This window comes from Nestor notabilis, unplaced genomic scaffold, assembly GCF_000696875.1.
Source record: "Nestor notabilis isolate BGI_N333 unplaced genomic scaffold, ASM69687v1 scaffold11772, whole genome shotgun sequence".
Taxonomy (NCBI): domain Eukaryota; kingdom Metazoa; phylum Chordata; class Aves; order Psittaciformes; family Psittacidae; genus Nestor; species Nestor notabilis.
In genome coordinates, this window is record NW_009917941.1 from 16,338 (window position 1) to 29,279 (window position 12,942).

Below are 12,942 nucleotides of genomic sequence, written 5' to 3' on the forward strand. Positions count from 1 at the left end.
TTATTGTACCTAGTACTTCTGCTGCTACCTGCTCTGAGCAAAATAGCCCCATTTCATCAGGAATACTTGCCAGCAATAGGACTAGCTAGAAAATAAGACCTTTCCTCTGCAAATGCTGAGTTTGAAATGTGTTTTCACACTGGAATGTAATCTGAATATTGCAAAACCCTGAAAAATAATTGTTTAAGACTGACCGTAATGCAGAAGGATTTTTTTAATCTGCCTGTGGGGTTTTTATGTTGTTATGAAAACAAATATTTCAAATGGAAAAAGTACTTTTTTTATTCTAAAAAGTCCCCAAAAGTGAAAGCAGGACCTCACCACTGTCCAAAATTTGAAAATCATGAATTTCTGTGGAACTGCGGGTTTTTTACTGGCCTGCATTGACTGTAATTGATTATGGATTTTCTGTCCAATTCTAATCAGTATAACAATGTCCAACAAGGGTATGTTGGAAAAATATATCACATTCTATCAGCAAAACATATTTATAATGTATTTATAATGACAAAAGAATGAGGTCACTAAATGTAGTTTATTTCACCCTGGGGGCTTATATGGGAGAGCAGCAGAAGGCTGGTGGGCACCAGTTGAGCCTCTGCTAGAAGAACTGCAGGAAGAGCTCTGCCATTAAATCTGTTCTAGTGAGCAGTGGGTAATATCAAAATCTTAGACGAGGAGCAGAGTGGTCATTTTGAGCAACTTTGTATTTTAAAATGTCTGGGCAAGTGGCAGGGTGAGAGACACCTGGAAAACAAAAACAGGGTTCCAGTATTAGCGAGTCAAATTGTGCGCTGACGTCAGAAATTCTGATTGTATCATGAATTTCACAATATTTGGTGCTGTTTTCTACAGCCCTTGCTCCTGCAACTCTGTAATTACATTGAAATTGCTCTTCTCGTTTAAAAGTAAAAACTGTTTCCAGCCTTGAAAGTGTAAAAAACATTAACCAGGAACTCCCAGTGAAAAAAGTAAATAAAAAGGCACATCAAACTAATTATTAATCCACACACCCCCAAACTCTCAGGGTTTTCCACCAGACAGCTCATGATGTGTGATGGTCTGAGTCAAGATGATAGCTGCAGTCTGCTCTACTGGAGAAAATTTAGTTTTCTTGAGAGTGAGGTAACTAGAAGGGAGTATCTGCTCTTAAAAGATCAGAAAGTAAAATATGGTGGCTGAGTGCTTTTTAGGAAAGAATAGCTGCATTTTTCACGTGGCTTTTTATGTGTGAGAGATGGACCTGGGAGAAAAAGCGTATCCTAGCTAAATCTTTAATGATGATCTTTACACTTGCCCCCTATCTCTTTGTGTTTCAAACACACCACTACAGAAGTTTTCAAATACCTGGGAAATGCACATATGGGATATATATACACGTATATGTGTGTGTACATACATACATATGTGCGTGTGTTTTAAACGCCTGCAAGCCTTTAGTCACCTAAGGCCTCATAAGAAGCAATAGCCACAACATGCAAGAGTTACAAAGTAAGAATGTAGCTGCCACAAATCCATCTCTAATCCTCCATTTTAATTACACGGGCGAGCAGGGCCTTAACGCTGAGACAGCTCCGCACTGAAGTCTGCTCCAGCAAGCATAAAGGAAGCAGCAGCACCAATGACGCAGGACTGTACAGTACAGAGAGTGAAGCGAAGGCTATAATTAGGAAACTACTTTATTGTGAAGCCGGCAGTCTAATGAAAGCAGCTGATGGGACCAGCTGACTGCATCTATATTGACAGCAGCCTGCTGTCATCATTACTATCTGTCATCTCCCCCCACCCCGGTCTCAATGTACAGAGTGAGGTAACGTCCTTGCACCATAAAGACCCAAATCTTTAGTTAAATTGTTGCACTGAGATCTGCCCCAGCTCATGAGTTATGGGGGCCACTATGCCACAGGGAGAATTTCACCTCTGGGCACACCTATGGTGAACAGCCAGGAAAGGATGGCTGCATCCTACTCTTGCTTCACACATGCTCCCTCATGTGTGAAGGGCGTAAAGGAAAATACAACTAGGCAGTAGTAGATGCATGGGAGTAGACTAGGCTAAACCCCAGCAGAAAGTCAGATAAAAACAAACGCAAGGCACTTAGAGCTTTTCTTCACTGAGCTCAAAATGCTCTACTACAGAGTGTAGTGAATTCATCACTCCCAGCTTTTGCGAGAAGGGATCAAAGTCCAATTCCCTATTGTCCAGCCAGGAAGACTGGGGTAAAGGAAGAGAGCAAGGTCCTTGTTTGAGGCCTTACACATAAACAGAAAATGAGAGTGCTAGTTTTCAGTGCTTAATTCTGAAGAATTTAACTTCCTTGCCTCAAAAAGACCTTTGGAGGTCCCTAATCCATCTGTCTCTCATGTCTATACTTTTTTTCCTCCCCAGAGTATTTTACACAGGAGAAGCTAGTATCTTCCCTGTGTATGCTGACCAGACAAGCCCCTTGCTTTTCAGCTTAGCTGTTAATGCAAGTAGAAATACATATAGGAAGAAGCTTGCCCTTTTGTTGCCCTTGACGCACCTAGTCTGAGCCTGCAGGATTTTGGATCTCCAGGGCTCTCCATCTAGCGGCTTGTGAAAGCATTCCAAATTTACTACTCTCTTAACCAGCAAAGAAAATAAATCTTCCTTGCCATAAATGCTAATGTTGATGCACTGAGAAATTCAAAGGGAGGCTACAGAGAGAGAGAGAGAGAGAAACATTCTCATGCGATGATTAAAGTGCCAGTTCATGAAAGCTGACATCAGTGCGTGCTTTCAGGGTGGCAGAGCACTTTGCATTTATCCTCTCCTTGTTTGTACTCCATCTGGATGGGATCCAGTGGAAAAAAACAGAGAAAAGGACAAGCTAATGCCTTTCTAATACACGTCTGAATTCCCTCAGTTTCAGCCTCTGAAGCACCTAACTTTTGCTTGCCCAGTTCAATGGGGTAAAAGAAACCAAAAGCAGCTGGTGCTCATGGCCAAACTAAGTTATAATTAGATTGTCATAGCAAACAGTCAGTTGGGGCAGCTCCAAGAAGGACCAAAGGAGAGCACACTAGTAAATAATATTATCTAATTTACAGAGGCAACCCTGTTTCCCATCAAGCGGCTTCATTCCAGCTCACAACTACTTTCGTATAAAGTCATAACGGTTCAAGAACCAAAAAAGCCGCATGAGTAAGCTGCAGGTTTCTGCTAAAAATGGTCTTATGGGGAGATACCCAAGAGCAGTTCCCCAGCTCCACAGTACTGTTCAAGGTTAAAGGATAAGCAGGGCCTACTGAAGCAGATCTCCCTTCCCTGGGATGGAGCAGCACAGGCAGTGCTGCATGCTCCCCCTTTCCATAACCCTTCGTCTCCTTCCAGTGGTGGCACCGCCAGTCAGGTCAAGCGGAGCATTCTGTTGAAGGTGTGAGCTGTGAGCATCCCAGTCGAGATGCTGCCTGGTGGGAGTCAGCCTTACGTGGAAAAATACCTTTTTAAAAAAAGAAAGTTATTTATTTTTTTCTTTTTTAAATTCCAGGCTGCTGTTGGAGTTGGTGGGAAAGGGTTACCCAGTCAATATGGTCACACACATGTGGCAGCTGCTACAGTGATTACATTGCAGGGTTTCTGATAACTTGGTTTCAGAGCTACACACTGGTACTGTCAAGCAGTGTGGATGATGACTGCACAACAGCAGGTTTGGTCTGTGGTCACTCTCACAGCTGGCACGCTTACCCAGCACAAACAGGTCGTGTTGATCAATACAGGAGTTAGCTCTGCAGTGAAGCTGCCTCTTGAGCACTGAAATAACTTTGAAATTACTGGAACTATTCAGAAGAAACAGCTTGTCTCTCTCCCTAGACATGCTGATGGTTTATAGTTAATTCCTTTTTATAAAAAAAAAGGATGGCAGTATACAAAAATTAAAAGGTTCCAAATCACTAATATTTTTCAACGATATGCTTTCAGTTGGAAAATAAGTCAAAAGGCAGACATCCTGCACTTCTGAATATTCTGAAACTAGATACTCTTTGAAATAGCTAAAGTGTCTTTGAAATAACATTCTGAAATGAAAAATTTCACTTTAGGTCCACTTTTCCCAGTCACTTCTCTTCCACCAAGCAAAACAATGAAAGACAAACAGACCAACAATGTGAGAGAAAAAATTCCATTTCAGCAACAATTTCTTCTCAGTAGGAATTTTTTTTCTGTTCTGAAGTATATAACTTCACCATGTAAACAGATCTGGGATCAGATCCCCCAGAATCCTTACCCTTCCTACGGTAGGCAATGCGCAAGGATCCCCTCAGAGCTAGTTGAGGAGAGGGAGCAACCTTGCATCTTGCGGGCTGGAGGTGGAACCTCGTGAGCTAATTACTGGGTGTGGGTAATGCAAGTGGGAGCACGATGGGAGAGCAGTGAATTTCTCTCTCCTCTCCATTCCCCACCCTGTCATAATCACAGCCTGGGCCTTTGCCAAGCGCTGCCCAGTGCCCCTATGTGGAAATGGAGCATCAAGGCAGACCTCATCATCAGTGACCTGTGCACCACAGAGCTTGCTGCTCCCCACTCGAACAGACTGCCAATGTTTTGCTGTATGTGCATGCAAGCTAAGGGGAAAAACAGGCTTAAAGTTGGCACAACTACCAGTCTAGCTATGTTAGCGATTGAGTGATAAGTTGTGTAGTGGTTACACAGTTGGGCTGTGTGTGTGGAGCCAGGACTTCTGGGTTTAATCTCTTGCTCAGTCACTGACTCACCACGTAGCCCAGGGCACATCACTTCTCTGCACAGAAATTTCATCATCTTTAGTAAGGGGGGTAATAAGACTATCTCAGAAGAATGCTAGGACACACAAATTGCCCTCATAAATATTTCTAAAATGCTTTAGAGGATGCTTCAGCAAAGGCATTAAGTATTTTGTTGTTGAATAAGTAACAACCAGGGGAATGTCCTAATTGCCAGCCTGGCTGGCTTACTTACCTTGCACCAGAGGTTTCTGGCAGCCATACCAAAAATATGTCTCAGGTAGGGGAAGGGGGTAGGTAAAGGGTGAAGAGGATGTTCAGGTTGTTCCTGCTGCAGCAGTAAAAGGTCAGCTCATACCACAAAACAAGTACATGACAGATAAATGTTACGCCAAAGGCTGAGAGGCATTTGTGTCATTTTCAGCCCAGGAGCTTAAAAAGCTTATGTAGGTGACACAGTGATGGAACACAGATGGCTAATCCTCTCAAGTATAGTCACAAAGTCCCATGTCAGATACATGGTCAGCTCTCTTTTCACACTTAAAAAGCATTTAGATACCTGAAGTTCTGCTTTTGAACCTTTCCAGAGATGTTGCCTTCTTGCCTATGGTGAACATCTCAGTGTCCTCCTGAGGCTGACTGGCATTCACTGTCTAGGTATGTCAGTGCCTCGCATCTCCAGAGGATCTGGGAGCAATGCTGAGGGATATTACATCATTCATATAACCACTCAGGTTTGCTGTGGGCCGTTAAAGAGCTGCTGCACTCTAGGCTGTAGAGGCTGTATGTGCAAATGGGTGAGCTTTCTGAGGCTCCCAGCATCTGCACTGAAGTAATCCAAGATTGTTGCTGAGAGAGCAAGTCTTGGAAACTTGCAGAAAACAGACCCTTGATTTCTGTTGCCTAACCGGTCCCAGCTGTGTCCTCACCACTTCTTCCTCACTCCTGTGTTCTACTTTGGTCTGAAAGCTGATTCAGAGGATACCTGTGGACAACCTGGCAAGTGCAGGTAAATGCCTGTCAGGTGGTGAGCTGCTGAACTGGCCGATTCCTGTGACTGTAACAGGAGACTACAAAACTGAGTTGGTGCAAGAGCGCAGAAAGTACTTTCTGCCTCATCCACCCACTGTGAAGCCATCACACGTATGCTTCTGAAATGCCCAAGGCCCAGCTCCCCGGCTGTTGTTAACCGGAACCTCTGCTGAGTAGCCCTGGCTGCTGTTTTACTTTGGGGATTATCTCCGTCACAGTCTAAGTCTATTGGGCGCTCAGGTGGTGCTTCCAGTCACCTAAGCAACACAAATGGTAGCCAGAAAGTTTTCTTTTGTGGCTATTTTTAACACTAAAAGGAATATAAAAAAAACCCATGATGGTTATAATGCAGACACTTTAAAGGTGTCAGGTCACTTTGCTTCTTCACAGCCACAGTCATTTTACACTGATGAGAAAGCACTCATAGATGTTTGGAAGCAGCTGGTGTCTCCAGCTGAAATAACTCACTCCAGGGTCAGCCCATGGATCAGTGGTAGAAATTCCAGACTGTCTCTCACTGAAGCATGTTCCTGCAGACCACTAGTCCAGACAGATTATTAAATCCTTCTTGTAAGGAAGAAGGAGACTGGGAAACTGCAAGCACCCTACCACTGAAATACAGATTCCATACTCCATCCGACAAGGAACATGAGCACATTTCTACACCTGACTTCTACAAAGCCTGCTGAAGGGAAAAGCACACAGTTCAGTGAATGCCATTTTCTCTGTAAAATCTACATAACCTAATGTAGTTATGACTGTGTTATAAATGACAGTTACATGGATCACAGAAATGGAAAGATGCAAGGGAACTTCTTCCAACCTATAGCAGTGAGTAGTCCCAACAACCCCTTAAATAAGTTCTCCGGTGTCTTGTTGGATTTGTTTTCTAAAATTGCTCAAGCCCTGGACTTTCAGTCTTTTCCCTTGGGTGACTGTTGCTCCAAAGGTCAAAACCAGAACAACTTTTGCTTTGCACTAGGACGTTCATCAGAAGCAGCTAACATTAGTAATCTTCCCTGCCCCAGTCAGGTGTGTATTAATAGTGTTGGGTTTCAGAATGCATGAGAGAAATCTACTGAACTCAGAAAGGAATTCAACAGTCAAAAGATATTGTAACATCTGGTGTCCACAAAAGCTTAAGTGGTGGCAAGGAAGGTTGCTGACAGTTACATGGAATAGGCTCAGCATGTGCTAAGTTAAAATCTGCCAGCCCCTTTTCCCTCTTCCATCAACCCCTTTTCTGGATACAGACCTAGAAATGCTTCTCAGGTTGCTGGATGAGCAAACCGTATGCCAAGGACAGAAAAACTTTTAACGCAATCGTTCTCAGGATCGTCTTCTCCGTCATGCTCAAAGATCTATGATATCCAGAACGCATGTTTCATTTAAGTAATTTGTGACCTACTTTATGGATAGAATTTTGTCTTGCTTTTCCTAAAATCCCAGGTAAAAAAAAAAAGAGCAAACATTGCAAACCTCTGGTCCTCCAATAGCAAAATCTTCAAATACCTCAGGGAACATGGATCACACAAAGGTGCAGTTGGAAAAATCCAGGGCTTTTCCATACTCCTCTCTTTGCAGTGGAGTTGTTTCACCTCAACATTTTAGCTACATACCCCTCAAAGTAACAAAATCCTTGCCCAATAGATGTCCCAATCTATAACATACTGACCAGCTATTAAAATCACATCATTTGTCATCAGTATCTCTCTATCTCACCATCTAGAAGCTGGTGGGAGGAAGCATTTAGCAATCTCCAAAGCCATACATAATTATTCTGTATGGATGTTTTTCTGAATTTCCCCTTTTCCCTAGGTTTACTAAACACCTAAACTGGACTTCGGGGTGAATTCACCCTAGAGGAAGCTTGTGTGACATTTGACTTTACAAAGCAATGTACCATGATGAGAGGGAGGTCCATCAGCAGCCACAAAGGAGGGCAGAACTTGAACTCAGCTGCTGCCAAAGCTTCAGAGAAACAATTTGCCAACACTTGTCAGGCTCCATTACTTCCCTGTTTGAAGAACAGATTACTTCTCAAGACCAATCAACAGCATAACCCTCACTCTTAGTGCCCTTCACAACAACCTGAGCTGGGCAGCAAGGCCAGTATCCACAAAGATCCTTTAGACAGAGACTGCTCACATGGGCTGAGCAGAAGGTCTACTCCAGAGGAAGAATTCACAAAGCCTGTTTTCTTAGGACATTAGGAAATCACTTTACACAAAAGAAGTGCTTTTCAGTGGTGACTGAGACCACCCTTGGCCAAAGCAAAATCCTGGGCTGAGGTGGCCAGGATTTTGGCCATTTCATTTATTTTGCCATAGAGACTTAATGTTCCTCCTAATCCTCCTTTCTTTTGTAGGCATTCTGGGATTACTCAGCAGTCCACTGAGAGAAAATACCATAAGGGTATTTGAAACCCAGGGCACTTTATTACAGAAAAAAAAAATGGAGGAATGGACAGTCGACAAACAGGATGCACAGATTACTTTCTGATTTAATATGTCACTGAATGCAGCCAGACTAAGATCCAGACCTAATCATTTGTCATTCACTCCAGCTTAATGTTACCTTCATTTAATGAGCACAGAGGGAATTCTCAGCAGTAATATCTTCAAGGAAATAATTTTGCTTGTGGAGCAGCTCCATGATTCTTGATGGGTTTTTTAAATGTCAATGCAGTTCATCATGTACTTCATTCTACACCAGAAAGATGCCAGAAGATACTTCCTTAGACTAAATAAGAAGCCAGCCAGCATCTGCTCCAGCTCCTATTTGCTTCTGCTAAGTAGTGCATTAGAGTAACACCACAGCTACAGAAACTAGGGGAAAAGTCTCCTGTTGGGGAAGCAGCACAGACCCAGCCTAACCTGAGCTCGATGATTTTTTAGTTCCCCAAGGCATCAGTAAAGACAGCATTCTTTACAGAGCTGAATGCCACAGGGAACTGAGGCATTCCAAAGCAGAGTCACTCCTTCGCAAGAATTATTTCCTCTCTAGGATCCTTCAAGATGGTGGAAGAGCTAAGAGCCATCTTTCCCCTCAGTTCCCAACTGGCTGCACCTCTTATGGTTTGGCTTTCAGAAGCTCAGACCAAAATTTAGCTAAGTGAGGAAAGGGGATGTCTACTTATTCTAGCAGGGGGCACCAGCATGAAACCCAATATGTGTTGTCCCCATCTCTAGGCAGGACAAACCTGATGTGAGAAACTGCAGTATTCTGTAGGTCTAACTCATGCTCTACACCCATCCCACTTTTGCAGTCAATGATTTAGAAAGGTAAATCAGCACTGGACTACTCTTTAGAGTTTCCTTTGGAATACCTAGTACTGATGAAAGGTTCTGCAGAGAACCATGGCTTCTAACTCCTTTCTCAAGCTGAGAACTGTGTGAGCAAACGCTATCCAAGCTCCCAGAAGGGAAGAGGACTCACAAGAACAACATTTAGGGGTGAGAGGAGACTGTAGCCTTCATGATCCACTAGGATATTTGCTCGGGTTGCAAGGCTTATATTTCCCAATGTGTCTGAGGTGAGAGTGCGGTGAAATGGACTGGAATACGGTAAATTTTACCTCCTGCATTGCAGGTTTGAGGCTGTGTATGCTTCCATTTACAGAGCTAAATAAATCCCAGCAGTTGGGTTATCAGGTAGATAGTTAATGACCTATAGTGAAGACAGGGACAGGAAGAGCAGCCTGTGCTGCACCGAAGCAACATGCAGCAGCTTCTGTTTCACATTCAAAATATATCCCCACTTAGGGCTGCATCTAGAGCTCCCAGACGCACACCTGCGCTTGAGATTTAGGCGAATAAAAGTCCTATCATCTCTAATAGCCCAGCCTTTGAGAGCAGATCAAAGGAGAGGTGAGTGGAGCTACAGCCCTGAAACCTGACTTGTAAGTACAGCTTGTACTTTATCCACCTCTTTTTATCTTAGCAAGGACAATGAGAGGAGTGAAACGGAAAAAGGAGGATACCTTCTGTGTGCATTCTCACTCTACTCTCTGTGAGTAGATTTAGGAACCTCAGAACACTTTCTTCTCCAAAACATTTTAATTTTCTTCTCATTTACATCTCTGGAGTGGAAATGTAGTACACCTCACAAAAATTACACCAGTGCAAACCACACTTTGGCTTCAATGAAATGAAAATGGAAAGTACTTGACATAGGAAATAAGAAATACATTGGAAAACATGATCACGTGGAACCTGTGAAGTATCTTCTGTACCAGCAGACTGTATGAATTGACCTGCAAATATAAAACAAGGACTCTATAATTTCCAGGAAAGATCTCTGAACTCCTGATCAGGATTTTTAAAGGAACTTTGCAAATTCCTCCTTGGAGAACAGCCACGGAGTGTCCAGCCTGGGACACCTGAACACACTACAGGCTTTATGAGAAGAGTTAAGCTGACTAGTCTACCTCATTTTTGCTTAGACCCCCTATTGCATGCTACAGAGAAATTCCTTCTTCACAGGAAGAGTCATTCTGGAACTAGTTGCCACACAGTTGTGGGCAGGAGGGCACAGGACTGCCCTTAGGCTACTTAGACCTAGAGGAGAAGTGATGCACATGGCCCAGCTCCACATCCAGTCCCAGATGGACAGAGCCTGAAGTCCAAGGCAGTGGAGAGAGTGCAGTTATTCTAACTGTGCTGCCCAGCACTGCACCAGGGATGCCTCAAGGCTCAGAAGTTCTCTTAAAGATGTTATGGCATTGTTTTGCCTGTGTAGAATCACCTGAGCACCTACAAGTCCATGGTCCTGCTGGAATCTAACATGTGAAATAGCAACTTTTCTTTTTTATCTCACCTTGCGTTTGGGGAATACCAGGTCACAATCGTGGACTTGGATCTAACATTATATGTACAGTTTTATAACAAAAAAGGGCAGATGCACAATTAACGTGCCAAAGTGCACAAACAAGTTTTCTCACTTCACGCAAGCAATTGATATCCTGAGTAATATTCATGAAACAGAGAATTGCATCCCAGAATGAAAAGCTTTAACATTTTGAACTTCATCCTCCATTTGACTGATGTGCAGAAGCTAACTTTACAGTACATTTCTGATCAAGCTTATTGGGCCTCAAAATCCCTAACCAACAAGTTTCATTCTTATCCAACAGGGGTTTTTTATTCTACTGCTCTCTGCGTCTCACCAGAGAGCAGTCTCAGCAGAGAAAGACATTTGTTCCACTTGTTTCACAGAGGTGTCATTTTCATGTTCTTCTCTGTGTCAGTCCTATGTTGGTACCTCTTGACTTTTCTTCTCAGCACTATCCAGATAAGTAAAGAACCCGCCAGGACTCCAGCTACTGCAGCCACAATGACAGCCCAGTAGGGGACTGAAGGTTCAGTTTTATCCAAGTTGAGGTCTGAATTTCTGAACCCACTGTTTCTCAGTGTGGATAGAAAGGGTTTCTCCTACAAAGGGAAAGCAAAGGTTTTACTCACCACAGACCATTCATCAGGCAGCATCCAGACAATATGTGATTGCCCCTTCCCAGAGAGGAACTGACAATCTTTTGACAGACTATCAGCTATTTCTACTTTCTGTCTATCTTAGGTCAAACTCTTTCCTGCCCTATTGCCTGAAAGTTCCTAGAATACAAAAAGGAGCCAGCTCAGAATCAGGAATGATGGCATCACTTCCAAACTGGCTTGCCACAACCAACCATATAGACTCCTGGAAACAGGCTTAAATGAAAAAACTGTTCTACTGCAGTGAGGATAATTATTTTTTTTTCCCCATTAAATCTTACATAGATTTTCTGTGTGTAACAGAACAGGAGTATATTTTACCTCTTTAAAGCCTTCACAAAGATACTCTTTTAAAGAACTTTACCAACAAGAAAGGAGAAAAATCAAAGTCATTAATGGGGAGTATGGACATCTTGGCCTTTACTTACTGAGCTTGGACACTTGAGTTTTGATCTGTCATAGGTGAAGTTGTTGTAAGTCTGCTTTCCAGCAGCTGGCTCCAGCTGAAGAAGAGAAAAGTAATAGTAAAAATAATGGGTTTTTTTCCCTCCTTAGACTCTTCTGACTTGGGTGGTTACAACCTTCTATCCAATCTTTTGGTTGCCTGCAGCAATGTAGAAATGTGGTGGAAGGCACATCATAGGACAGTTTCCAAACATTTTAGTAACACTCATGAACTGAAGACAATGAGAATCTGATGTTCTCTCTGCAGAAAATTTCCCTTGAAAGCAAGGAACAGGAGAAGCCTTTCCTCCCTTTCCACTGAGCAGAGAAGAAAGTAACTCTGGATACCACATACTTTAAATATTCTGGTGAAACAAAGTGGTTCACTACACACCCAGTTCTCCCACGTACACACCTCAAATTACAGTATAAACCACAAAGGAAAAAAAAAACCAAACCCACATGACAGATGTTAGTCATGTTTCTTAGCACGTTACAGAAAGAAAGATGCTCAGGTGTTGCAGTGATGGAAGTGACTTCAGAAATGATGCAGTTATGGAGACAGGATGAGGTGGTGCCAACCTTTGCAGTATTCATCCAGACAAGAAATTCCCTTAGAGTTTTAGCTGAAGTTAGGTTCATGAGATTGCAAGAATTGAGCTAAATAGAGCCTTTTATATTATCAATTGTCAACTAAGTTGCAATAGCTCACCCCAAGTCCATTTCAAACTCAACATAAAATATGTCCAAGCTAATGGCATAGCATCTGTGGTTGGCTAGGAGTGTACATACCATCAGTTACCATAGTTAAGCTAACAAGTAGAGGCTTGCTCAGTCATGTTAACTAAGTGTTTACAACTGTGTATGGACATGCCTGAAGTAATGACTTCAGGACTGGCCCATAGAGACCGCAGAGCTGTTATCCAGCACTTCTGCGAATACAGCACAGAGGAGTCCTGTTGCTTCTGCTATTGTCCATATGTGCATTTACTGTCCTCAAGAGATTAAAGTGTCAGCTGTATGTTGAAGAGAAACAATACCACAACAAGCCCATCACAGTATGGAGAAAACAAATTCTATTCATAGGATTTCCATATGGAAGAAGCACTGGTAATACTTTCTCTCTCTAGTTCCGTAAAAAAAAAAAAAAAAATAAAAGAAGGAAACAAAAAAAGAAGGAGAGATTGAAAAATAAAAAGAGCGAGATGAACCATGGCAAAATGTGATGAACTATGGAAAAACATGCCTAGGGAAAG

General features: G+C 42.7%; 1 protein-coding gene across 1 annotated transcript in view; it reads right to left on the bottom strand.

Annotated features, from left to right (window-relative positions):
• Window positions 1–10,963: 10,963 nt before the first annotated feature.
• Window positions 10,964–12,942, bottom strand: part of PLB1 (phospholipase B1) — a 6,990-nt gene continuing 5,011 nt past the window's right edge. Inside the window, exons 4-5 of the mRNA XM_010009480.1 lie at window positions 11,671–11,745; window positions 10,964–11,185 (exon numbers count right to left, since the gene is read on the bottom strand). Coding sequence (XP_010007782.1) covers window positions 10,964–11,185; window positions 11,671–11,745 — 297 coding nt within the window. The remainder of the gene's footprint in view (window positions 11,186–11,670; window positions 11,746–12,942) is intronic.